The 25,972-nt window shown below is 62.4% G+C and overlaps 2 protein-coding genes across 7 annotated transcripts in view; one reads left to right on the forward strand and one right to left on the reverse strand.

Annotated features, from left to right (window-relative positions):
* Window positions 1–1,135: 1,135 nt before the first annotated feature.
* On the forward strand, window positions 1,136–2,778 carry FAM163B (family with sequence similarity 163 member B). Its single transcript, XM_070380096.1, has 2 exons — window positions 1,136–1,228; window positions 2,060–2,778. The coding sequence occupies exons 1-2, from the start codon at window positions 1,136–1,138 to the stop codon at window positions 2,453–2,455; spliced, it is 489 nt and encodes a 162-aa protein (XP_070236197.1). The 3' UTR covers window positions 2,456–2,778.
* A 2,909-nt stretch (window positions 2,779–5,687) lies between these two features.
* The window catches only part of ADAMTSL2 (ADAMTS like 2), a 33,460-nt gene continuing 13,175 nt past the window's right edge, over window positions 5,688–25,972 (reverse strand). For 5 of the 6 annotated variants that reach the window (XM_070378692.1, XM_070378693.1, XM_070378694.1 and 2 more), the window contains 10 exons: window positions 21,857–22,205; window positions 20,251–20,623; window positions 15,562–15,659; window positions 11,185–11,311; window positions 10,585–10,798; window positions 10,214–10,369; window positions 9,671–9,841; window positions 8,796–8,972; window positions 6,968–7,112; window positions 5,688–6,282 (listed from right to left, as the gene is read on the reverse strand). In XM_070378692.1, coding sequence (XP_070234793.1) covers window positions 6,164–6,282; window positions 6,968–7,112; window positions 8,796–8,972; window positions 9,671–9,841; window positions 10,214–10,369; window positions 10,585–10,798; window positions 11,185–11,311; window positions 15,562–15,659; window positions 20,251–20,623; window positions 21,857–22,205 — 1,929 coding nt within the window. In that variant the 3' untranslated portion in view covers window positions 5,688–6,163. The remainder of the gene's footprint in view (window positions 6,283–6,967; window positions 7,113–8,795; window positions 8,973–9,670; window positions 9,842–10,213; window positions 10,370–10,584; window positions 10,799–11,184; window positions 11,312–15,561; window positions 15,660–20,250; window positions 20,624–21,856; window positions 22,206–25,972) is intronic. The other variant, XM_070378695.1, reaches the window with a different exon arrangement.

Raw genomic sequence — 25,972 nt, forward strand, 5'->3', positions numbered from 1 at the left:
TCCGACTCTCTACCACCCCATGGACTGTAGCCCGCCAGGCTTCTCTGTCCTTGGGGATTCTCCAAGCAAGGATACTGGTGTGGGTTGCCACGTCCTTCTCCAGAGCTTCTTCCCGACCCAGGAATTGAAGCCAGAATCTCCAGCAAATTCTTTATCTACTGAGCCACCAGGGAAGCCCTTAATTCCCCGACCCGTGATCAAACCCTCGCCCCTGCACTGGCAGTGTGGAGTCTTAACCACTGGGCCACCGGGGAAGTCCCTTAATTTTTTAATGTCAACAGCCTAAATATAAAAAGGGAGTTGTTTTTCAGTTTTGAAAGATGAAAAACTTTTGAAAATCGGTTGCAGACCGTTTGAATACACTTAACACTACTGACCTGGACATTTAAAAATGGTTAAGATGATAAATTTTATGTGATGTATAATTTGGATATTTTAAAGGAAAGGGATCGTTTATGTTATAAAATGGAATATGGTTCAAAGTTATGTTGCAGAAGAAATTTTAATGATAAAGAAAAATGAGGGTGAGCTGGTTAGGTGATAAAGCAGGTTACAAAGCCGTGCGTTCAGCCTGACTGCACTGGGGTCAGTTTTTAAACACATGAGCTGGTCATCTAGGGTTCCCAGGTGATGAAGAACCTGCCTCCCAGGAGGAGATGTCAGAGACGCCAGTTCGATCCCTGGATTGGGAAGATGCCCTGAAGGAGGGCATGGCAACCCACTCCAGTATTCTTGCCTAGAGAATCCCATGGACAGAGGAGCCTGGCGGGCTGGAGCCTGGCGGGCTAGAGCCTGTGGGGTCACAAAGAGTGGGACAGGACTGAAGCGACTGAGCACGCACGCACACACATGTGCACGAGCCACTCACCCGAGCTGCAAGTGTGCCAGGCTGAGCGCTCACGTAGAGGCCGAGAGCGAGGGTGTGTGCTGCCAGCTTCCCCTCCTGCAGACGCGGGAAGTGCTGGCACAGGCAGGGTCCCTCCTGCCCCGAGCCCCTGCCTCCTGCCGGCCCAGGGGTGCTTGTTTTCCCATTTAGAGCACTTGCTTGGCGTCCTAACCTAGGACAGGCTCCTGCGATGAGCTGGCGGTGAAGGTGGCGGGGTGTGTTGCAGGCTGCTGATGGAGAAGGGGGCGAATGACAGCCGGGACAGTGGTCATCACCGGCGGCATCTTGGCGACTGTGATTCTGCTCTGCATCATCGCGGTTCTGTGCTACTGCCGGCTCCAGGTACTCGGGGGCGTGGGGGTGGGGTGGGGAGGGAAGCCCAGAGCAGGGCCCTGCAGAGGGCGGGGGCCCCCACCGGGGCCAGGCCTCCAAGAAGGTGCAAGGCATCCAGCCCTGCCCAGCCTCCACATGTGAGGGCTCAGTGACAGCTTCCCAGACTCCCTGCGAGGCGAGGCTGCAGAGGTTCGGAGAGGGTGAGGGCCTTAGCCGACGTCACACAGCTGCCAGGAGGGGCGCAGTGGTGAGCCCTCGGGCCGCGCCTCCCTGCCCTGCCCACCCTCAACGACTGGGCTGGGCCCTGTGTCTTCATGGGAGGAGAAGCCACGTGTGCAGGGCAAGCCACATGTGCAGCCCGGCCCCCTTGAGCTAGACTGGGGCCAGCTCTGCCGCCTGCAGGCTGCCTGAACCCCGGCCCCCTGGGCCTCAGTGTCCCCACCTGCAGATGGGACTTGGTCCCTGCCCCTGCCCCGTGGTTGCTGTGGGGCGAAATGAGTGAAAGCCGCTCAGTCGTGTCCGACTCTTGCGACCCCATGGACTGTACAGTCCCCGGAATTCTCCAGGCCAGAATTCTAGAGTGGGTAGTCTTTCCCTTCTCCAGAGGATCATCCCAACCCAGGTCTCCTGCATCACAGGCGGATTCTTTAGCAGCTGAGCCACCAGGGAAGGGGTGAAATGAGAGAACCCCTCCTTTAGGGACGCCAGGAGTCCGGGGCGCCTGGGCTCGAGCTCCCCTCCGTGGTCGAGATGGGGACACGGGTGTATGACGCGGGGGCATCCCGGCGCCCTCCCGGGCCCGCGCGGGGGCTGGGGGTCACTGTGGCCCTCTACCCACAGTACTACTGCTGCAAGAAAGACGAGTCGGAGGAGGACGAGGAGGAGCCGGACTTTGCGGTGCACTCGCGCCTCCCGCCGCTGCACTCCAACCGGAACCTGGTGCTGAGCAACGGGCCGGCGCTCTGCCCGGCTGCCGCCTTCAGCCAGAGGTCCCCGCAGGCCCGCGCCCTCTGCCGCAGCTGCTCCCGCTCCGAGCCGCCCGCCTTCTTCCTGCAGGAGCCGGAGGACGAGGGCGTCAGCAACGGGGGGGAGCGCGTGGCCTACAGGAGCATCAGCCAGGAGGACGTGGGGCCGCCGCCCGGGGGCTTTGGGGGGCTGCAGGCGCTCAACCCCAACCGCCTGTCGGCCATGCGAGAGGCCTTCTCCCGCAGCCGCAGCGTCAGCACCGACGTCTGAGCGCACCCCCGGCCCCCAGCAGAGCCTGAGACCATGGTGGGGGGGTCCCCGCCTGGCCCCGGGCCCCGAACCCAGCGGTCCTCGCGTGCCTGTCATCACAGGCACTTCGGGGCTCCCTGCAGGGGTCAGACCCAGTGAAGGCCGGTGGGGCCACCCCAGGCAGCAGCCTCCGGGGCCTGGGTCTGCAGGGAGGCAGGCGTGATGCAGGTGCGGGTGGGGCCCCCAGGTGCCCCAGCTGCAGAGTGAGGCAGGGCTCCGGGGTGCGGACACCAGGCTGCGGATGCCAGGGCTGCCGTCAGCAAGGGGCCAGGGGCCGGGGCCTCCGTCGCGGCCGCCTCTGCCGCTCGGCCTGGCCACGCCCCTCCGTCCCTGGGTCTCGGTCTACCTACGTGTCCAAGGATGAGGTGGTGGCCACCAGGCTTGGGGTCCTGCAGCTCAAGCCTTGGGGGCCAAGTCTCCTGTCTCCCCCCACCCCCAGACAGCCTGGCTTCCAGGGCAGCTGAGACCCTGCTTGAGCCCGCCTCCCCGCTGATGCCCGGAGAAAAGGGGGTTTCTCGGGAGGTGCAGCCCCAACTGGCTTTTTGGTGAAAATGGAGTGGGGAGGAGGCCCTGTGCCAATCCTCCCGCTTCAGAAGTAAAACACGCAGCCCACTGCTCAGCCCTGATATGGTTGGGCAGACAGAGCCTCGCACCAGAGGCGGAAAGACCCACTGATGCCCCGTGGGACCTGAGACATGCCCTCGGGTCCACAGGGGGACAGGTGGGTCTCAGGAAGACCTGGGAGCAAGGCCTCAGGCTGCCCTTCCCTGCACCAGCCCCAAGCACCCGGCCCCCCAGGCGAGGACAGCTGAGCTCAGCCCCCATCAGGCCCCCTCAGGCCTAGCGGCTCCTCCCTCCACCCACTGAGAGAGCTGCCCCAAGCCCAGGGGCACCTACCGTGGGGGACACAGCCCCCGACTCAGAGGCCCTGTCTCCTCTCTCTGCAGCCTGGCCCCCAGAGCCCCTGTCCTCTCCTGGGCCCGCTCTCGCGCGCTCTCTCTCTGCCTCTGGGCCCCGCCATGGAGCGCCCCCCAACACCCCCATAGGGTAGCCCCCGTCTGCCCAAGAAGACAGACCAAGCTCCCCAGCCAAGCGGCCTTCCCGGAAGACAAGCTCTGGGGCCAGTGGCTTCCCCCCGGTGTGGGCACCACAGCTCTCGCTGTCTCTCGAAAGCGCTGCAGAGCTGTGACTCTGGACGTGAGCAGAGTGAGGAAGACTTACTATTTTGGGCATTCTCGATTTTTTCCCCCTCTTCTTCCCTTCGCTTCCTGCCTCAGTTTGGACTTGCTAATGGATTCGTGCCCAAGCTTCCCGTTCCTTTGTCAAACCCCAGAGTTCGTTTCTGATGTGTTGGCTGGGGGTGGGGGTGGGGAGGGGGGTGGGGGAAGGGTCCGGAGGTGGCACTTCCCGTGGCTGTTCTGCGTGGTCTCCTGTTTCCTTTTCTGGTCTCTGGCCTCTGTATAGATTCCTAGATCCATCTGACATCACCAACACACACACACCCATCCAAACTCTCCCTCAGCTCCGCCATGGAGACGGGGGGAGCTGCCCGCTCCCCGACAGAATCGAGAGCCAATAAAACTCCTCTCTGACACCTCGCGTGCTGTCTTTAGTCCGCCTGGGATTCCAGGCCGACCCAGACCCCTCTCCTGAGGTTCCTGGGAGGGGCCACATCCAGCCCAACCCAGACAGAGTGGGCCCTCCCTTTCCGTCCAGCCCCAGGGGTCAAGGCTCTGCCCAGAGGGGCTGGTCGTGGTCGCAGCCACGTTGGATTTTGACTTTCCTGGAGTGGCTGTATCGATCTTTCAAGATTGGAAACCACTGGCCTAAAACCCCTGAGGTCCTGGAGAGTGGGTTGGGGGGTGAGTCTCTGTGGCGCCTGGGGCGAGTGACTGGCCTCTGTGGGCCTCGGTCTCACCATCCACACGATGGGCGGCGATGGCACTGGAGTCACAGAGCTCTTAGGAGGATTAGAGGAGGTGCTGGCGACGCTTTGGGCACAGAACCTGACCCACGCGATGCACGCAATGAGTGCTGGGGTGGGGAGTTGTCAGGAGAGGAGGGGGGGCAGTGGGCAGGAGGAGCAAGGCGGGGAGTGACTGGGCGTGACGGTGGGGTGTGTCAGGGAGCCCTGCGCCCCTGGACTGCCATGATCCCACCTCCACTGGAACCGAGCTGCTGACCTTGAGGGAGCCCACTCCACAGGCCTCCACCTTCACGGCCACACACCCACCTGTGACGCTGTCCTAAACACTGCAGCCCACTCTGCTCTTATCCCGTTTTGGGAACAGAAGGCTCTGCACCCCAGCGAAACAGCCTGACAGCCACTCACCTCCCCAATCCCTGCCCCCGACGGAGACCCTCCCCGTTGGCATACGCGCCCAGGGCCGGCTCACTGTCCCTCAGCCGGTGGACAGCCAGACCCTCCCTCCTCCGCTGCAGCCAAACCAAGGTGCTTTCAGCATCGTAAACACCCACCCCTCTCCCTGGAGGCTGTAGAGTCACTCCTGAGGCTGGACCAGCCGAAACATCACCTCCTCTGGGAAGCCCGCCGGTGTCCCAGCACCCGCCAGTCCAGATGAAGTGGCTCATCTAAGAGGCCCGGCAGCAGTAATGAGGACCGTTTCCTGAGCCCCCGACGTGGGCCCACAAGGTGCCCCCCACCCTGCCTGCCTCGCCCCTTGTGTTCTTACCAGCGCACCCCAAGGTGGGACCATTCCCCCCAGGGTGGGGAGGTCCCTTGCGCCCTGCGGGCCCCCAGGCCCCGCAGCAGTCGGGAGGCACGAGACCGGCTCAGTTCTGACTCCAGCACTGAGTCCAAAGCCCCTGAGCCCCTCCCTGCAGGCGCTCACTCACCTGTCACCTTTTTCTGTCTGCTTTCCCCGAATGTCATTCCTCAGGGAAGACACTGCAGTCCAGCCCTAGCCGCCCTCAGCCCCAGCCCGACCCAGATCCGGCCCCGGCCCCAGACCCAGCCCCAACCCCAGTCCCGGACCCAGTCCCAGCCTCAGAACCAGACCCGACCCTGGACCCAGACCTGGTCCCGGACCCAGACCCAGCCTCAGAACCAGACCCAGCCCTGGTCCCAGACCCGGTCCCGGATCCGAGGCTGCATCAGACCTTCCCGGGGCGGTGAGCCCAGAAGACACCCTGCCCGTCCTTTCAGAGCCCCGGATAGCCCACGATGCCGCCATAAATACGACCACTTTATTAACATACAGAGATTACTGACGGACAACAGCGCGGCCTCGGGCCTGAGAAAGACGCCCCTCCCGGGCATAAAGTGCGGTGGGCCCTTCCGTGCCAGGAGCTTCGGGTGGGCAGGCGAGCGATGCTAAGTTGTGAGATTACAAGTGCCCTGCAGGAGTCACCGGGAGGGTCAGGGCCTGAGGCTCCCCCTGCAGCCCCTGCCGGTCTCCTGGGCCTGCAGCCCCGAAGGGAGACGGGGCGATCCCGGGCCTCTGGGGGGGCGGGGAGCCATCCTCGCAGCTCTGTCCCGGGGTGAGGGGGGCCAACGGGCGCGCCGGGGGTGGGGGGCTCTCCTGCCCAGGGAGAGCAGGGGCTCAGTGTCACGTCTTCACAGCTGGGCGCCCTGCAGGAAGGTGTCCATGGAGGGGCTGCTGTGCCCCAGGGACAGGGTGCTCAGTCTCTGAGGGGCAGCCGCCGGGCCTAGGAGGGGGGCGGCCGGCAGGAGTGGCAGCAGGCCTTGCTGTAGTACCAGTGGCCGCAGAGGTTCACCTTGATGGCCAGGGCGCAGTTGGTGCCCGGCTGGTCCTGGCAGCTGTCATCTGGGGAAGGGACCACAGCGCATCAGCAGGCGGTGGGGTGGTCGGGGGGATGACGCGGCAGGACCCCCGCCCCGCCCCATCCACCTCCTCTCCTGGAGCTCTCCCTCGTACCCCTCGCCAGGGACATCAGGACCCTACCGGTGATGTGAAGGGCTCACAGGGAAGGTGGATACCCAGGGACCAGGATTTGGAGGAGGCCCTGACCTCACCCCAGAGGTCTGAACATCCCCGGGAGGCCCACCAGTCCCCTCCACTCAGTGGGTCCAAAATAGAGCTCATGGCTGGGCCCTAGCGCCCACCCAGAGCCTAGGACGCGCCTGCATCTTCCAGGTGCCCAAGCCAGAGAGCCTGCTTCAGGCCCTTGCCACCCTGCCCCTGCGTGGCCAGCTTGAAGGTGCTCTGGATGAGTTTGTCCAGGCCCTGATCCTTTGCTCCACCACCGCATCTTCTGAAGCCAGATGCTCTTTGCAAAAGGGAGGGTCTCGGCCTGGCTCCTGGGGGCCACAGGCTCCAGTCAGATCTCACCTGCCGCCCTTCCCACCCACAGCTCCCAGCTGGACTTGGCCACTCCCAGAGAGTGACTTCGCTCTCCGCCCTGCCTTGGTCTCTGGAGCCAAGAGTGCTCCCAGGTGACTGCCTGTGCATCCCTCAGGCCCTGGCATGGCTTCAGAGTCTGCCTCCTCACCTGGGGGCTCCGTTGGGCAAGGCTGCAGGTCGCAGGCCTGTCTGCCAACAGGCTTCACCAGCGGGTCGCAGCCCCGGACAATGTCGGTGCCCTGGTAGCACTTCACGTCGCGCATCCGCACGCCCACCCCACACGTCTTGGTGCACTGAGCGGGGAGAGACGGCGTGACCACAGCCCCCGGTGGGGCAGGGGCCCAGCCAGAGGAGTGGGGGGACTCTCCTCCTCTTGCCAGGTTGCTGAGTCTCCATGGACGCGGGACACGCGGATGCTCAGGGGCTCGGGCAACCAGATGCTGCTGCCCCCGCCCCCCTGCCGCGTACTACTCAGCTTCCCCGTGAGGGCGTGGACCCCCCATCTGTCCCCCCAGGCAGGTCCTTTGGTTCCAGCTCTCCAGCGTCCTGTGCTGCGGGAGGCTCAGGACACAGAGGGCCACAGCCCAGGGAGAGACTGGCTTCCCGCTCCAGTTAAGAGCTGGGGGCCAATCAACTACATCTTCCAGAGCCAGCACCCCCACCCGCAGCTTCCTGTCCAGATGTTCCCCTCGGAAAACCCTGCCAAGCTGCCCAGAACACCAGGGCCATCTGCTGACCCCAGTTACCCCGCTGGCCTCCCACTGAGATCCTAAAGGCGGTGGCTCCCTCTGGCTCCCCCTGCTGTGGGTGACCCCATATCACCCAGGCTCAGCTGGGACCTGAGCCCTCGGTCTGTGGAGGTTGGGGGTGGGGCTCCAGTCCTGACCACCCCACTCCACCCCCCACCAGTTCTATTCACAGAGGTACCGGGAGGGCTTCCAGCCTGATGCCTGCACCCAGCTTGAGGGAACCAGCCCAGCCTCGGGGACGGAGCCAGACAACAATCGGCCTTTGTGGGGGATGCCCCAAGGCACCCGCAGCCATCCCCCCCCCAGAGAGAACGCACATCTGGCCTTTCCTAGCTCCCACTCCTCCACCCTGGGTGGATGGCTCAGAAGACACACTCTTACTAAGCCCCTGACCCAGGCAGAGGCAGCCACAGGGGGAAAAAACCCCACCGCAGCCAGGGACAAGGACGCAGAGGTCCTCCTGCCCACCGTCTGGTCACCCCTCGCCCACCCACTCATCAGGGTGATGGGTGCCCTGCCCCCGTGCCCCAGGCTCCTGGGCGAAGACCCATCTGGGCCTCCCCGTCTGGCCCCCCTACCCCGGAAGATGTGCATCCCCGGGTGGAGGGGGGCCTCCAGGTGGGGGCCGGTGATGCAGCCCAGGAGAGAGGCGGGTGCGTGGGAACCAGTAAAAACGGCCACCGAGACGCACCCCTGGGCTGTAAGAGTGGAAAGGCCCAGCTCCACGCCACCCTCCAGCCAGAGGCGGAGGAAGGAGCCCACAGGCCAGAGTCAGGCCGGCGGCTGCCACTCCTCCTGGCTTCCCTCTGCCCGGCACGCACCATCCTCCCATCCCCTCTGCCTCTCTGATTCTGTGTCCCTGCCTTGACTCTGGCTCCCCACCCTCCCAGTTCCCACTCGGGATCTGTCTGCCCCATGGTGAGTGTCAGGCACACAGGCCTTCAAGCGCGTGACTGAAAGGCTTCCAAAGGCAAGGCCGAAGCGACCTGGGCCAATAAACGGGCCCCGGATGAGTGTGGCAGGGATCCCAGAGGTGAGATCCGGGAGGACTTGGAGGAGGCAGCCCTCGTGCTCGCCAACGTGGAAGCGCTGACAATCTCTCCAGGGAGGGAAAGCCCTGATGGAGGCTGAGCCGAGGGACGTGAGGGGCACTCGGGGTGGGAGAGGAGGTCTTTCGGCAGGACCAGAGATCAGGCCTGGCCTTAGGAGGGCCAGTGGAGGGCTCACCTCCGACCAGGGGCTGGTGTACCACTTGAAGCAGGGCCTCTCGAAGCAAGTGCTCTCCTCGGGGGGCTTCTTGGCCAGGCCACACTCGGGGCCGCTGCGCGTCTGCGGCTTCCCGTTGGCCAGCTCCATGCACAGGACCAGCCTCTTCTTCACGCCTCTGCCACAGGTGGTGTTGCACTGGGGTGAAAGGGCAGACAGGTTAGGGGTCAGGGGCCAGAGGTCAGGAAGACCAGAACACGGGGCCCACAGCCATGCCCGTGAAAACGGCTCAGTCAACGGCAAGTGGGTAACAGCTAAGATCAATGACACGCTGGCTGGGAACCTCCTGGTCGATAACCGCATGGCCCCAGACAGATTTGATCAGAAACAATTTCACAGAAAAACCATCTGTTGTGAAATAAAGTGGTCAGTGACCATTTGCCTGGTGATGAATTAGCTGATAGCAATCTGCCTGAACCAAGCGTTTGAAAGCCATGTGGTTGGGAACCATGCGTCTGAAAACGGCAAGCTGGTGACCTTGACGGGTCACCAGAGGTCACGAGAACAGGCGGATGCACAGGGCCCGGGCCCAAGGGTGAGTATGGCCCAAGGACCCCCAACCCTGGGCTTCCACCTCGGGAACACGGGGTCGTGGGAAACGGATCAGCCGTGCACGCCTCACAGAACATTCACTATTTAGATCTGGGAAGTTTTAAGCGGTTTTCTTACCTTTCTTGGTTTTTTTCTATTTCAAGTTAGTGTTTGGCGGATTGTGGCATCATCATGTCCAATTAATTCCTCATTTAGCCAACCTGTCATTCTGGCCACCTGGCTTTCAGCCAGTTAAACGCTCTCCCAGACAGAGGGGCCCTGCTCGCCGGGCAGGGGGCACTCACCCGCTCCCAGTCCTGGGCCAGCCAGTGGGCGGGGCAGTTCTTGTCCCCGCAGGGGTGGATGGCCAGGGGCTTGGTCTCCATCTGGCACTGAGACTCGGGCACAACCCGTCCATCGCTGGTCTTGCAGTACACATGTCTGATCATGCGGCCCTGCCCACAGCTGCCACTGCACTGCAGGGGGACACCCGGGGTCAGAGGCAGAGCCCCTCCCAGGGCCCCCGGGCCTCCTTCCCCAGAGAGAAGAGCAGCGGAGGGGAGGGGGGGTTGCCACGGTAACTGTTTTAAATACCATGCTCTGTTCTAATTACGGAAAGATGGCAGGCTCGATGAAAAACACACCTAAAACCCCAGAAGAGTCCCCTGTGCACCCAGCACCCAGAGGGGAGCGCAGTGGACATCTGAGCATCTCACCCAGGTGGGAGAAGAGAGAGAGGCAGGCAGGGAGCTTATAACGGGGGCATCGCAATGGGACTGCTTGTGTTGGTTCAAGGTTCTGATCCCCCGTAGTCACAAGGGTCAGCCCCCTGAGCACCCGGCCCTCACCGGCCCCCAGTCGGAGACAGTCCACTGGCGGTCGCAGGGGGGCCCTGTGCAGTCCTTCTCCCCCACAGGCCTGGTGTTGGGGTCACACAGCTTCTCGTCCTCCGAGCAGCGGATGTCCCGCGTCACCACGCTTCGCTCCCCACACTTGGCCGTGCACTGCGGGGAGACGGCGGGAGGGCGGGCTCGCGGCGGCCCTAGCTGCATGCAGACCCCTGCCCAGCTCTCACCCGGCTCGCCTGGGCCCCACCCAGGCCACGGCCCACGGCCCACGGCCCCCACACAGCCTGGCCCCCACCCGGCCCGCTCGGCCCCCACCTGGCCCGCTCGCCCCCGCCCGGCCCGCTCGCCCCCACCCGCCCTGGCCTGCGCACCTCAGACCACTGGGACATCTCCCACTGCGGCCCGCAGGCCGGGCCCCGGCAGGTCTTGCGCTCTTCCGGCCGCACGGCCTCGGCAGCCTCACACAGGTCGCTGTAGACAGAGCTGTCGAAGCCGGGCGAGAGCATCTTCCAGCAGCGCACGATGCGGAACTGGTAGCCCTCACCGCAGGTGCGTGAGCACTCGCTCCAGCTGCTGGTCTCCCACCTGCCTCAGGAGGGCACGGCCTTCAGTGACCCCCACCCACTCCCAGCTGCGACCCCATGCGGTTCCCTCCAGCCAGAGCACCTTCCGCTCCTGCTAACTCCAACTTGGGGTCCTGCCTCAGTGTCCTGGGGCGCCCAGCCCCACTGAAGGGAAGAGGGGACCCCCATGACTGCACACCCAGCTTCTCAGAAAGGAGCAGATACATAGGGAGCAGAGGCCTGGATGGACCAGAGACCCCAGGATGGACCAGAGACCCCAGGATGGAGCAGAGACCCCGGGACGGAGCAGAGACCCCAGGACGGAGCAGCCCCCTGGACACGGCATGGCAGAGCCCCAGCTCACCCGCCCCCCAGCACACACCCTGTCCGGGGCCTGGTGGCAGGTACCTGGGCTGGCACTCCCTGCCTGCGCAGAACTCCTGGACGGGCTCGGGCCGGGTCAGGGCGTCGCAGTAGCTGTCGTCCACCTCGATGCCGTCATAGCGGACGCACATGGCGTAGGTCGACAGGACCCCTGAGTTTAGGAAAGGGAAGGGCGCCTGAGCCCACTGTGAGCTCTGGAGGCCGGCAAGCGGGCCCCAGGGCTGCGGGCGATCCACCCGGCCTCTTGCGCTTCCTGGTTTCAGTCAAGAACAACGACAGGTAAGCTGAGCAGACTGTGGGTGGGTCCCAGCGAGGCCGGGTCTGTGCATCTGAGCTCCCTCCCCGCCTGGGCCCAAGGGCCTGAGCTCCTCTCTGCACAGCCTACCCTGCCCAGGCTGGACACCCAGTGCTGCGTCACAAACCCTGAACTGAAACGAGGAGGTGATGTGTTGGTTGCTTCAAGCGTGTCCAACTCTGCAACCCCATGGACTGTAGCCCGCCAGGCTCCTCTGCCCATGGGATTTTCCAGGCAAGAATACTTGGGAGTGGGTAACCAGTCCCTTCTCCAGGGGATCTTCCTGATCCAAGGATCAAACACAGGTCTTTTGTATTGCAGGCAGATTCTTTACCATCTGAGCCACCAGGGAAGCCCAAGAAGTCTCAGTCATTTGGGCTTTTAGTAAACTCGGAATGGCCCTCACAGAGGCTCAGAGGCAAACACAGCCAGGTGCCACTTATTTTCATTCATTCAATGACTGTTACGTGTGGGTAGATGGATGGATGGATGAGTGGATGGGTAGGTTGGTGGTAGATGGATGGATGGGTGGATGGACGGATAGATGAGTGGATGGATGGATGGGTAGGTTGGTGGATAGGTGGGGAAGTATGGATGGATGATAGATGCATGGATGCGTAATCTAACCATTCCAGCCCCTTCCAGACTCCTCAGATATTACATTCGACCTTCAGGTCCTCCCTGCCCTCCCATGGCATGCCCTAGTCCTTATCAAGCTCCCTCTCAAACTTTCTTTTATCATTTTTGTGATTAAATACCTGCTACTCTATAAATCTCGGGCTTCCCTGATAGCTCAGTTGGTAAAGAATCCGCCTGCGATGCGGGAGACCCCTGTTCAATTCCCGGGTCGGGAAGACCCGCTGGAGAAGGGAAAGGCTACCCACTCCAGTATTCTGGCTTGGAGAATCCCATGGACGACGTCCATGGGGTTGCAAAGAGTCAGACACGACTGAGAGACTTTCACTTCACTTCATTTCACTCTATAAATCCCGTGGGGGGACCGTATGTAAAGGGCCAGCCCTCAGCTAAAATTATTCACTCCTTGACCGCCACCTCCACCTTCTGCTTCTCTGGTCTTCCTGCCCCGCACCCCCATGCCAGGCACCAGGCTGACACAGGGGCCAGGCTCGCTCCACAGTGCGTGGTTCCCTCCCTGCCAAGGAGCCAGGGCAACTCGGGTGAGCGTGAACACGGGTGGGGTCAGGGGCTGGGGTTGTCTTTATTACCAGCGCATGCGTGCCGAGGGGCAGGGACCCAGCCTTGCCGGATGATCTCCCCTTGGGGGTTGCCCTGCCCTGTAAACCAAGAGCCCCTGCTGACTCGCGCTCCCTGCCCAGGGGCGCGTGTCTGAGAGCCGGCAGCTCCTGCCTCTCCAAGCCCCAGCCTTGGATGGAATGAAAACAGCCTGGGAGGCAGCCCACACGGGGATTTTTTCTTTTTTCCGTGAGGGACGAGCCAGGTTGCAATCACGGCTTCCCCTCTGCCAGCGCTGGGCTGTGTCGTCTTTAGCCGTCGATGAGCGGGGGGCTGGCTTCCTGGCCAGGCCTGCTCAGAATGTTCCAGAGACACCACTTCTGGGGCCCAGAGAGGTCCAAGTCTGAGGACTCGCAGCCCCTCAGCAAGCATCTACTCGTTCTCGCCTCGTCATCAGGGCAAACAGCAGGTCCTGATCAGGAGGGACGGGACTGCTGGTCCCAGCGCCGTCCCCGGCTGGGGGTGACGTGAGGGCGGTCAGACTCTCCAGGCCTCCGCTTGCCACTCACCCACTCCCGGGAACCCCCCAGGCGGGACGGGAGGCACAGCTCCGGTCTTCTGGACACCACCTCACGGCGTCAGTCCTGAGTGCAGGGCTTCTCAAACCTTCTTACCGAGCCCTTCCTCTAAAGGGAAGGAGCAGGAGGCCCCGACGCCGGACTGGGTGGGCCTGTTCTGCCCTCAGGCGGGGGGTCTCAGAGCCCGTCCACTCCACTCCCCTCGCTCTGGGCCAGGGGGATGCCGAGAACCATCGGGAATCATCCCGTGTGACTCAAGCGAGGGGTCCAAACTGATCCACCTGCCTTTCTCCCCCTCTCAAGAGCATCTTTAAGGAAAAGAAAGAATGCTTGCTGCTATGGCTGCGATGGCCGGGGCTCAGGACACAGGAGACTTGCTGGTCACCAGTGACGTTTGCACAGGCCCCACAGGCCACAGAAGGTTTGTAAACCACTACCCTCTCCCCCGATCCCCCTGGGGTCGGCACCCCGAAAGGGGGATTTCAAGAGGAGCCCGCCACAGGGTGTGTGGAGGTGAGCCATCCTGCAGGGACCCCGGCTCACCACCTCTGTGGAGTGCCGCCTGGACCCCATTTGGTGCCTCCGCGCCGACGGGGAACCCACTCTGGGTCAGGGCCGCTCACTCCAGTCCCAGACGGGCTCGTCTGAAGGAGAGCGCATCCTTTCGGCAGAGCCAGAACCTGTCTTCCTCACTTCCTTTCTTCTTGCATCCTACTTCGCACCTCGGGCCGCCCAGGGCGGGCCAGCCCATCCCCTGCCCAGCACTCTGTGGGCGTCGAGACACAGTGCGGCGACCTCCCTGGGGACCACCTTCTGTCCAGGGCCAGGCTCAGCCGCTCGCCACCAGGGCGGCTTCATCCAGGAGGGATCTCAAGCCTTGTCACCTCCCAGGCAGGGACATGTCCAAGGGGAACAGCAGACGCTCCCCACCGCATGTGCTGTGGCCCCCTCGGCACGCGTGGGGTCCGACGGATAACGTCGGGGCTCCCGATTCAGAATGGGACCCTGCCCTTCAGGAGCAGGCTCTCAAAGCGGGCTCCTCCAACACCCCGCCCCAGCACTCAGCCCCGACTTCATTCCCCGGACCAGTGCCGTGGCTGCTCCAGGCCCCGTTGGTGGCACGCAGCAGCAGCAGAGGTCCTGCTGACGGCAGCCAGCTGTCAAGCTTTGACCCTGATTGCTTTTTTTTCCTTTCCCATCTGCCCCTATAACCACGTTTGGATAGGTGGACGTCCCATCTTACAGGTAGAGAGCAGAGCCTAAGAAATTAAGAGCGTGGGGTGTGGATGACCAAATAGTTCATCCCAAGTGCTTACCACACCCCGACAAAGCCCTCCTCGAACCCTCCAGAATATCAGGGGCAATCTCAGCCCATCACCTGCCCTGCTTGGGGGAGGAAGGACGGTGTAGCGGGAGCGGGCCTGGCTTCCCGCCCGAGACAGAGAGCCGGTGGCCCCCGCAGCGGCCCGCAGAGCCACCTCCCCAGCTCCTTCCCTGGCCACATCTCCTGAGATGCTGCACCCCCACAGGCCCCCGGCTGCCCAGGGCCCGGTCAGCCGCTTGCTTCTTCCGCCACACTGGCCAGAGCGTGCAGGGGCTCCCAGAGCTCTGGCCAGCTGGGGTGGCAGTGCAGGGGCAGGGACCTCGCACGTTTTGAGCAGCAGCAAGCCCAGTCTTGCGCAAACACCACGTCCCAGGTACAGATACGGCAGCGCCTGGGGTCCCCCTGTACTTGCCACAGGCCGGCACCTGGGTCTAACGTCCAGCCTTACAGGGAGGGGACCACGCTAGCGGCAGGTGGGGTCCTAGCCTCCAGGCTGCCAGCCAGCGTCTTGGTGCAGCGACGGCCGGCCAAGTGAGCAGACAGACATCGGCTCAAGCCCTGGCTTGACACCTACTGACCGCAAGTGTCTGTCCAGGCAACCCCAGGGCCTCCGATACCCGCCGCTGTTTCCTCCCCAGACGAGGCCCTAGAATCTGGAAAGTTTCCTCTGTCATAGTCCACACGGGCCTACTTTCCCCTTCTCCTCACCACCCGAGGTTTCCTACGTTTTAACCAAGAGGAGGCTTTTCCTAACAATGTACTGAATGCGGAAAGATGGACGAGGGAGCCTGGGGGTGCTGACTGACTCCCACCCGGCTGGACCCTTACGTGGTCCAGCGCGCGGACACGCAGGCTGCCACCGCGTCCCGCCGCATCCCGTGGGCCAGGAAACCGCTAGATGAGCTCACCGCGGGCAGTTCGGGGCTACAAGCAAGTGCACGGGCCCGACGCCCAGACTCGCGCCCGCCGTGGAGGTGGGCTCTGCGGGCGCCCCGGCCCGCCTCGGGTACCTGTGGTGCAGGTGGAGCTGCAGGGCTCGTGGGACGACAGCTTCCACCGGTACATGTCCGCGGGGCTCACGCCTTGCTTGCGGGACTTGGGCCTGGTCCTGAAAGCGGGTGAGGCAGAGAAGGGCTGAGTTCCGGGGAAGCACAGGTTCTCATCACTGGGGCAGGGGGCGCGGGTGTGTGTACCTGTTCTGAGCCCCTCCTCCGGGCAGAAGGGCAGAGCCTTGCTGCCCTTCCGGGGACCCCAGTGCCCACTGTCTAGAGGGAGCACCCCCGGGGTGGCAGGGCTAGGAGGGAGGGGGAGCTGGCATTTTCCATCTCAACAGCGGGCTGAGCACACGGCCCTGCGGCTGTCGGGGCCCTCCGGTGGCTCTGGGGGGCGTGGGTGAAGAACTTGGGGCTCCCCACCATCATAGTTGCCCCTTCCACACCCACAGGCCTCTCACCAGCCCCCCAGCAGGAGCACGCCGATGACTCCTCCCCCATCCCCGGGAAGGGGCCTCAGAGGCACCTGGTGTGCGTGGAAGGCACCGGAATCCTCTCCTGCAGCCTTCCCCAGCCGGGATTCTGACTGAATGGGGGTCCCCTGGCCACCGGGCCTCCGGGGATCAAAACAGACCAGCCCCGGGGGCAGACGGGGGAGGGCCGTCCCCTGCAGACGCCTCTGCCCAGGTCTGAGAGGGCTGCTGAGCAAGGGAACGCCTGGCTGGGTCCCCGCCAGCGACGGGCTGGGATTCTTGGCCGGAACTCAGGCGGCCCGGCCAACTATTGTTAGGACTGTTTGCTTCTTTGAACCAGTCGGTGTGCTGGGCCCAACCTCGGGATCCAATGTGCCGGCTCGTTGTGGACTCGGCAGGAGCTGAGGGAGGTGACAGAGACATCTCCCCGAGCCCAGCATCTGCCCGGAGAGGCAGCCGCCCCCGGAGCCAGCCGGGGGGCGCGGGGCGATGGGCCCACTGCCCAGCCCTGCTTCGCTTCCTATCCAGAGGGGCTGACGGAAGACCACCTGAAGCCGAGACCCTTGCACGGGGCACACCCACAGGTCCTTTCTGGGGACCTCTGTCACCCCGGAGGTCAGGCTTAGGGGAGGGTTTGCAGAGTGCACATTCTGAAAGGCTTTCCAGGGGCTTCACGGCGGTCCAGCAGCTAATACTTGGCCTTCCGCTGCAGAGGTTAAGGGTTTGGTCCCTGGTCGGGGAGCTAAGATTCCACATGCTTCGTGGCCAAAATACCAAAAACCCATTAAAAACAGAACCAATATTGTAACAAATTCAGTAAAGACCTTTAAAAGATGGTCCAGAGCTACAACAGCAACAATAACAACCAAAAAATTAAAAAAAAAACCTTTAAAACTAAACAAATAAATAAAAGGCTTTCCCGTCAATTCTGTGAGAGAGACCTTGGTTTGGATTTGACCGGGAGTTTGCCTTCCAACTTCTGGAATTTCACAAGAATGGCTCTTACACTGCACTTGTGGCCTTGAAGGCACGTCCTGCTCTGAGAACCAGGAAATAATCTACCCACGGACGGACATTAAGTCATGAATTCACTGATGTGGTTCCATGAGCCCAGGAAGGAGGCGAGGCGATGGAGTGGATAGCCTACGGCAGTCTGTCGCTGGGTCACACCCGCCGAGACCCCTCGCCGGGTGGCCTCACCCTCCCCGCGTCCAAGCCTGCCCCGGCCTTGCCGCACATACAGGGGGCATCGGAAGGTCCTCCCCTATGCTCCTGAAAAGTGAGGGGGCCCTTTCAGATGGGCCCCCACCCACCCGAGACCAGGCAACTCTGAACAAAGGGCCCACAGCGCCTCCTCGGGGAGGGAGAGCCGGATGCCCCGCACAGCGCAGTGACCCCCGCCCTCCTGTCAACGGCTTCCAAATCTCCCCAAGAACAAACAAGGACCAAGGACTTCAGCCCCCACCCCGCCACCCCACCCGTGGAGGAGCCGCGCCATCTTTATCTAATTACACACTCCTGGGCCAGCAGGCAGCGTGACTCATGGTGGAGAGACAGCAAGCCGTTCAAAATAACCCTCTGGGTTTTCAGCACCAAAGATCTTTCTGGAGGGGCTGCCCGCCCCAGTTCACACCAGCGCAGCACAGGAGAGGCCCTCCTGCTCAGAACACGTCTTTGCACAACATTGCAAGCCTATAATGCTCTGCTCTCTGGGGAGAGGAGCACCCGGGAAGTCGCTGGACCAAGAGCCCGCCACCACCTCCGTCTGGAGGGAAGCTAGCGCCCGCTGATTGCCAGGCTGGGCCGGGCATCACGCATGGACACTCCAAGTCCTTCATCTGGAACTTTCTCTGGATGGCCTGGATGGTTCCTAAGATACTCGGAAAGAGCTTTGCTTCCCCGCCCCCACCCAGGCTGCGAGAGAGACCCCATGTCTGCATCCCAGCCCTGGTGTCTGGAGTCAGGCCTCCCCTGGTTGTTCGAGATGGTTCCAAGAAGGTGAAAATAACCTTGCTCTCTGGACCACGCCTGGATTGCGCCCTCCCTGAGCAGACGCGACTTCCTGTGTTTGGACAACTCGCCGCGCCGGGGCTATTTTGGCCTGGCGGTTTCCCCCGCCGCCTCCTCAGCCCTTTATCTCCAAAGACCATCTTTGGTCTCCGCCAGCGGTTCCTTTGAAGCTGCTGGCGGGCAGTGGCCCCATCTCACCCCGTCGGGACTTTCTGAGCCCTGATGGTCATTGTATTGGTTCCTGAATCCCAGACATTCCCCTAAGGGCCCAGGAGTGGGGGCGGGAACCCACAGGACCAGATGGAAGAGACTGTTTAAAATGTGACCTAAGGACCGGAAAGCTGCTACCGTGACCCTGGCTGGGGATCCTGGGGATCCTGGGGTGCCTGAGCTGATGGCCCTGACGAGCCCCCAACAAGCCCCTCACTCAGGGACAGGGCACTGAGGTCCACAGAGCATCATTGGTGTGTCCCAGTCCCGTGGGACTCAGGTGTGCGTGTGTGTGCGTGTTCGCGCGCGCGTGTAGGGGGGCCGAGCTAGGATGGTGACCCAGATCTCCACTGCACTTTCCGGGCCTCTAGCCACGTTAAACAGCAGCCTGTATGTCACCTCCGTAAACCCACTCAGGCAGGGACTGACCATCGGAGAGCTGGCCATCCTCACACCCATGGCCCTGGAGGCTGAGTGCATTCGTGACCCTTCCTCTTTCCTGGTTCCTGGGTAGGTGCCCTGGATAGAATTCAGTCCTCTGGACACCCCTGAGGCTGAGAAGAGCCCCCCAGGCTCAGAGAATAAGTAATCGGCTCCAGGTCACACAGGCAAGTGCAGCTGATTCTGAATCCCACTCAGACTCAGAGCCTGTCCCCCTCCAGCCGCTGGGTCCCACACATCCCTGAGGCCCACTCTGCGAGCTTCTGGACCCATGTCGGGCCAGCAGATGGCCTCAATGGGCCTTGGGAGAGGAAGCAGAGCCTCAGGGACTCCGGACCTCCCACTCTGTCCACATTTGCAAAGTCTCCCCCTCAGAAGGGCCCAGATGTGCCGGGGAGTCTCACGGAGCCTCAGAAAAAAAAAACACCTTGAGAATAGGGCCAGAAGGGCACCTCCTGTGGGCTCAGGGGCCCAGCCCCCCTGCTCTTGTCCTCTGGGGATGAGTTGCCTCCAACTGTGCCACCTTGAGAGTGAACCCCAAATACTCCATCAAACTCAGTTCCCTAAGGATGCTCCCCCTCTGCACACCCAGCCCTGGCGAGGGTTCCGCTGGCTTGGTGTCTAAAGCCAACGGGTTTAGGTGGGTCCGCAGAAAACAGGACGAAACAAAACCCACTGGGCTTGTTCCGGCCTCCAGGCCCTGCCCACACTGGTGTCTGCTGGGCCGCCTCTGTCTGCTTAAACAGCCTCGCTGCCCTGCGAGCCTCTGGCCGACAGGGGCCTGGTCACCAGGATTGTCCTCTTGGAGGGACAGTGACAGCAGCAGGCCTGGAGCCACCCTGCTCCCAGCTGGCCCCAGCCCCGGGAGGCTCCTGGCCTCAGACTCCTCCAGGGCCAGCTGTGACCGTCCAGGCGTCCCCAGCCATGACCGTCCAGCCGTCCCCAGCCGTGACTGTCCAGGCATCCCCAGCTGTGACTTTTCAGGTGTCTGCAGTGTATCCTCACCGCTGGACCCTCCCACATCCCAAACCCAGAAGCAGCTCCAGCCAACGCCGCAGAAGGCCTTGTTCCCAGTGCCTGACCTGGGATCTGGCCCCTGGCTGGGGACCCCACTGGACCAACCCCAGGTCTCCTCCCTGGCCAGCAGGGAAGGTTGTCCTGAGCCATTCCACCTTCAGGGAATGTCCACCTCGTGCCTGATGGCCATGTGCGCAATGACCGTCCAGACAAAGAACCATAGGACGCCAAGCCTCCAGGCTCTGAGCCCCAAAGGCATCACTCACTTACCTCTCTGAGCCCTACCAGTCCCTAAAGACAAGGGGCTGGGATGAAAGCCTGCCTGTGTATGGGCGATGCTCAGCCCCAGGTGCACAGGACTGTCCACCTCCCCACTTCCCAGCCCCATTGCAGAGCAGGAACTTCAACCCATGATACTAACTTGTGGGAAAGACGCTAAAACCCAGGCTTCTGGCTCCCCGAGGGGCCAGGCAGGGGCGGCCCCCTCCCCCTTACCTCTGCCCAGGCCCCCCCACCCCAACCAGCCCTGGCAGACAGGGCAGGGGAGGCCACCTACCTGGCCTTCTGCGTCCGGTTCCCGGCCAAGGCGGGGAGGCTGGCGCTGGCGTTGGGAAAGGGGGCCTCGGAGGAGGTGTTGGCCAGCCTGTCGCTGCTCAGCTCCAGGTAGGACCCATTGAGCAGGTAAGCTCCGGCCCCCTCGCTCTCCTCGTAGTCCAGGTAGAGGCTCTCGGCTGGGGAGCCCCTCGGGGCACCCTGGGAGAAGATGCTGTTGACGGTCTCGTTGAGGGGGAGCTCCCTGGAGTCGGAGCCTGCGCCCAGCAGCTGATCAGAGATGGCGTTGGCCGACAGCAGCTCCTGGGAGGCGAAACGGGCGTCGGCCTCTCGGTCGTCCGGGTCTCCCACCAGAGCAGTCAGGGTGGCGTTACCGTCTACGGGGGAGACGAGTGCTCAACCTCCCACGATCCCTCATGTGGGGCAAGGGTTGCCCTGGTTGCGGGGGGGTGGGGGGGCAGGTAGTGCAGACCAGGGTCGGGGGGGGCGGGGCTGCAGCAAAGACCCGATCCAGGAAGCACCCAGAGGCAGGTTTCCACCCCGTGAGAGGACCCAGATCGTCCAGCAGAGGCCCGCAAGCCAACCCAGACAAGCTCTCGTTGGGGAACCTGCTTGAGCTCAGCAGGGGCGTTGAATAGGGTCTCCCAAATGCATGCCTGCCCCACAACCACAGAATGTGAGCTTCTGTAGAAATAAGATCTTTACAGACTACAGAGCTCCAGAGCAGATCGCTACAGGTTTAGAGTGGGTTCTAACTGCAATGCCCCTGTCCTTAGAAGAACACGGGGAGACACACGGACACAGAGGAGAAGCCGCCTGAAGACAGAATCTGTACATTTCTGTGGCTTTATGGCCCCAGCTTGCAGTCGGTTGCCACCACAGCCCCAGGGAACTAACAGCCTCCGAAGTGTTTTCTACCTGAGGACTCCGAGGGTCTCGGAAACATGCCCCCAAGTTAGCAAGCACATTCTTCCCAAGCCCGGTCCACCCTCCGCCCTTGGCAGGAGTGATGGTCGCGGCCAGCCCCCCACAGCCCTCAGGAGCATAGCCCAGCTGCCAGCCTGGGGCTCGGGGACCCCAGTCCACCCCCCAAGTCTCCCCCTGCACCTACTGCCACTCCCCCTGGAGACCGCCCCATGCAGGTCCCCTGCCTGCCCCAAGCCCTCCCCTGGCTCACCCTTAACTCACTCCTGGGCCCTCAGTCCAGGGGTCCCCCCCACCAAGGGCTCGAGGTCCTCCCTGTACCCCTCAGTTGCCCATCACTCCCTTCCAGAGCTCTCGCCGCACCTTGCTGCACTGTCTGTCTGTCTGTCTCCACCAAGTGGTCAAGAGCACAGGCTATAGGGTCTGACCCTCTGGGATTTGCCCCCAGCAGATGGGGATGGCGTGACTTGGGCAAGACCCCTCCCTAGGGCTCAGTCCCCGCTTCCATCAAGTGGAGATAGCCTTACCCGCCTCGAAGGAGCTGTGTGGGGGGGCACCCCTGCCCCGCAGCCCGCGCGTGACCAGTGCCGCCGCCGCCCTCTTCTGCGGGCTGCGGGCTCTGAAGACCCTTCACCCGAGGGCCCTCTCCCTAGGAGCCCCCCCGCCCCGCCCCTCCTCCTGGTTACCTCGGAAGCCCTTGCCCCTGGGGGGCCCCTCGCAGGCCCTGCCGCTGGCCTGCGCGCACACCTCGTTGCTCTCCTGGCCTCTGCTCAGACCCAGCTCGATCCCCGGGCCCCGGTGGCCAAACAGGCGGTTGTCCAGGCCCAGCCGCTCCGAGGAGGCCTGGCCGAAGAGGGAGGCGTTGTGCTGCAGGAAGCCCGCCAGCCCGACCCCGTCCAGCTCCTGGCTCTCTGCGCTGTCAGAGGTGGGATCCGAGAAGCTGTAGTAGATGGGCTGGAGGCGGTGGGTGTGCGGCGGCTGCAGCAGCGTGTACTCGAAGGTGATGGAGGGGCTCTTGCCATTTTGATTCCACACCTGGGGGCGGCAGGAGAAGACGTGGAACCCGGGCCCCTCCCCACCCCAGCCCCTTCCCCACCAGCCTGGAGCAACTGCTCAGCCCGCCGCCCACGAGCCCCTTGAGGATAGGAGACTCTGGTCCCAGAGCCGCGGGAGGGTTCCCAGCCACGCACAGGCCCACAGCTGAGTCTTTCCTGGGGACTCCTCCTTGCCTGGAGGACGCTGCCTCGCCCGCCCACTTAGCACCACGAGCAGCCCGTGGCCAAAGACGGGTGAACACAGCCCGGGACCAGCGGACAAAGCCCAGGCACAGGCAGTCAAGGGCGCGCGGGTAGCAGAAGTGTTTGTAAGGTAATAAAGCCAGTGAAAACCCAGCCTGCGTTTTACCGTCACCATGTGCCGGCGGTCCTAAGCAGTAAGACTGGATGTCCCCACCACCTGCCCCCCTGGCCGCGCGGAAGGGCCAAGGCCCAGGCCCCGGAGGGCCCCCAGCATCACAGCTGGTGGGGGAGGTGCTGAGGCTTCTGTTGCGACTGCATCACCACCAGCATCTCCCCGGCCTGTCCAGCTCCCACCCCCACCCCCCGAGGGGTCTCCTGGTCTAAGTCAGCTGGTGTCAGAAGCCCCAGGAAGTGGGCTCTCAAATAGGAGTTTAGTGTGGGGTTCCCCGCCATCGGGGGTGATTTCCTGGCGGTGCACAGACCCCTAAGATCCCCCCACGTGGGGGGCTGGGAGGATACAAGAGGAATGAAGTGTGCTTTGGGTGCCATGTCTCAGGTGTTGGGAGTTGGCTGGAGAAAATGTAAGGGTCCATGGAGGAAGACAGTGGAAGGCTAGGGTGACGTCACCACCTAACCCGCAACCTAAGGCCGAGCCAGAGGGCCTCCTCGGTGTCGCACGGAGACACGCACGTCCCCCGGCAGGACTAGAAAGTGTACCGGAGGCCAGAGAACCAGGCTGGCTTCTCCACCTCACCAAGAGCCCGACCCGGGGAAGACTTGGAGCCTGGGGATCTCAGTGAATCTGCTTGAAAATTTTGAAACCTCAGATTCCCCTGAATCTCAGGGCCTGGAAAGCGGTCGTTCCACCCCTGCAACAGCCAGCCCCCAGCCCTCGCCGGAAGATGGCACAGAGGTCTCTGCCTTCAAAACCCCACCAGCCTCCCTCAGGGCCGTGTCCGCCTCCTCCCTGGACCACCCGGCTGGGGGCTCACGCTCAGACCCCTTTTCATCTGCTCAGGGCGGCCATGAGGCTGCTCAGGGGAGAGGGGCAATCTGTCACGGGCCTGCGGGACCAGCTGCCGGGGGCAGCAGAAGCTGAGGCTGAGTGAGGCCTCAGGAGGAGTCTCCCAGGGGAGCCCTCGTTCAGGATGAGGGAGGACCCACACTGGCAAGAGCCCCAGGAGGAGGTCAGGCCGACACTGAGGGAACGATCCACTCTGGGACCACCGCGGCAGACGGCAAAAGAGTGAGCGCCGGGCGACTATTTTCTGTAGGATCGCCTGGAGGACACGCCGTCTGCCGCCGTGAAAGGAAGTGTGACGGCGAAGAGCCACCAGCACCACTCAGAGAGGCACCCGAAGGCTGGTGTCGGGGGTCCTCGTGGGCCGCGGCTGGTGGCCAGAGGTGCTGCTGCGTCTGCTCTCCAGGACAGTCAGAACAAGGGGGCTCAGGTACCGTGATGAGCCGGAAGGTTGCCACGGTAGCCAGGACACATCTGGACATAGCTGATAGAACAAAGAGCGCCCTGGGGACAGATGCGTGGCCCAGAAAGGTGCATCTCCATCCATCCGACCAGAAGAAACCGAGGGTGGGTACGCACGGGGCAGAGGCAACTGCCACATTAAAGTATCCACCCCTGCTCTATCTCCTGGATCACTTTTTAGACCCAGAATCCACTGAAGGATGGAACGGCCAAGTCCCCGGGAAGAAGGCTCCCCCAGTTCTTTCCCACAAAAACTCACAGCTATTTACGTGGTGAACTGCTCAGTGGAGAAACAGACACCGTGGAACCTGGGTCCACATGGTCCTCGTTGACCAGGGACCCAAAGCATCATTACTACCTCCCGTTACTGTGAGAACACGTGGGTGACAGCTAATGGCCCCAAGATGACCCTGGTCTGATCCAGAGTCCGTCCACTGTATCCAAGGCTCACCCAGCCCCCAAACGCATACTTGGGAGTTGGCTGAACTCTCATGTTGGCTCCCTGACCTGGGAGGGAGTAGCTATACCATAATTGGGAAGCCTGTGAACCTGAGTCCCAACCTCATCCAAGAGGGTAAATCAGAAACCACATCACATCCTTGGGGAAAACAGAGAGATCAGTGCTGCTCAAAGACCTCAAGGATGCGCGGGTGCTGACCCCATCAAGGCCCCCATTTAATTCAACAGTTTGACCCCAACGGAAGCAAGACAGAGCCAGGAGGGTGATGGTGGACTGCCACAAACTCAGCCCAGCAATAGCCTCACCTGCAGCTCTGGGACCGACATGGCGGCTTTTCTAGAGCAGATTAATGCTCCCTCTAGCTGACCGTGTGTGGCCATCCGTCTGGCACATTCTCGTCTGCCCCTTCGTGTGTGTGGCTCTGCTCCAGGGCCACCCTGACTCACCCACTCCCTGTCACAACACAGGACAAAGGGGTCTGAACCATCCCACTCTACATGACCTTGATCCTCTAGGTTGACAACATCATGTTTATCAGATGAGTACTCCAGATGCTCGGAGATTAACCACTGGGAAGACTGGCCCCAAGTCAGTGAAAATCTCCGGGTCCAGTCATCAAGGATAGGAAAGGACCTCTCCTTGAAAATAAAGGGGAAATGACCACATCTCACGCTCCCCCATCATGAAGAATTTTGGACACAACATATTCCACGTCTGGGAGTACTGGTCCAATCCATACACAGGATTTGCTTTGAGTGGGGTCCTGAGGGGGAAGGGCTCTGCAGGAGATCCAGGTGGTGGTGCATACATCCTGCCACCTGGGCCATAGTACCCAGCAGCCCTTGCAGTAACAGAGGAGTCTGTAGTGGAGAAAGATGGACTGTGGAGTTCCTGCCAACCTTAGCTGAGAAAATGATGATGTAGACCCTAGCGTTCTAGAGAAAGGCCATACCACCTAAAACAATTAGATGTGCTTTGGGAAAAGCTCCTGGCAGGCTACAAGGCCCTTTGACCACAGACCATCAAGTGACCAGAGCTGGACAACGTAACACAAGGCCCCACAGCTCCGTTAAGTTCCGGGGTTGGGAGGGCCCAGCAGCAGTCCAGGGCTAGAGCGACAGAAAGCTGGTCAGCAGGTGACCCAGCTGCCATCATCCACGACTCTCGCACCAGCCTCCTCTCTTAGCTCATGGCTATGGCGGCGTAGGGCACCCTTCTGACAAAGTCAGAGAGGAGGACAACGGCCAGACTTGACGCGAAATCAGGTCAGCTTGGTCTGGGGGTGCAAGCTGAAAATGAGCTCTGCTCCGGAGCGACCCTGCAAAGTTGCTGTGAAAGAAAACCCTCCCAGTCAGCTTCAGGCAGTGCGTGCAAGGTGGTCACCCAATGTGTAAGGAAGGCAGGGTGGCCCTAGGTAAGAATAAATGCTGACTCATGGACAGTGCAATTGGCTTGGCTGTTGGTCAGGCGCCTGGATGGAAAAGATTTTAAGATCAGGGAGGAGGTGGTCTGGAGAAGGCGCGCCTGGGTGGATTCGGGGAAGAGGGTCTCTGGTTCATCTGTTAGTCCCCTCGGGGCAGCCCCCACCCCGGGAGGGCCCGAAACAACCAGGCAGGAGACA

Source organism: Bos mutus, chromosome 11, assembly GCF_027580195.1.
Source record: "Bos mutus isolate GX-2022 chromosome 11, NWIPB_WYAK_1.1, whole genome shotgun sequence".
Classification (NCBI taxonomy): domain Eukaryota; kingdom Metazoa; phylum Chordata; class Mammalia; order Artiodactyla; family Bovidae; genus Bos; species Bos mutus.

What these genes read in the sequence shown, in the direction of transcription:
- FAM163B (XM_070380096.1), top strand. Translation starts at nt 1,136, where the DNA reads ATGACAGCCGGGACAGTGGTCATCACCGGCGGCATCTTGGCGACTGTG. An exon ending in TGTGCTACTGCCGGCTCCAG is followed by an intron (nt 1,229 to 2,059) that starts GTACTCGGGGGC and finishes CTCTACCCACAG; the next exon opens with TACTACTGCTGCAAGAAAGA.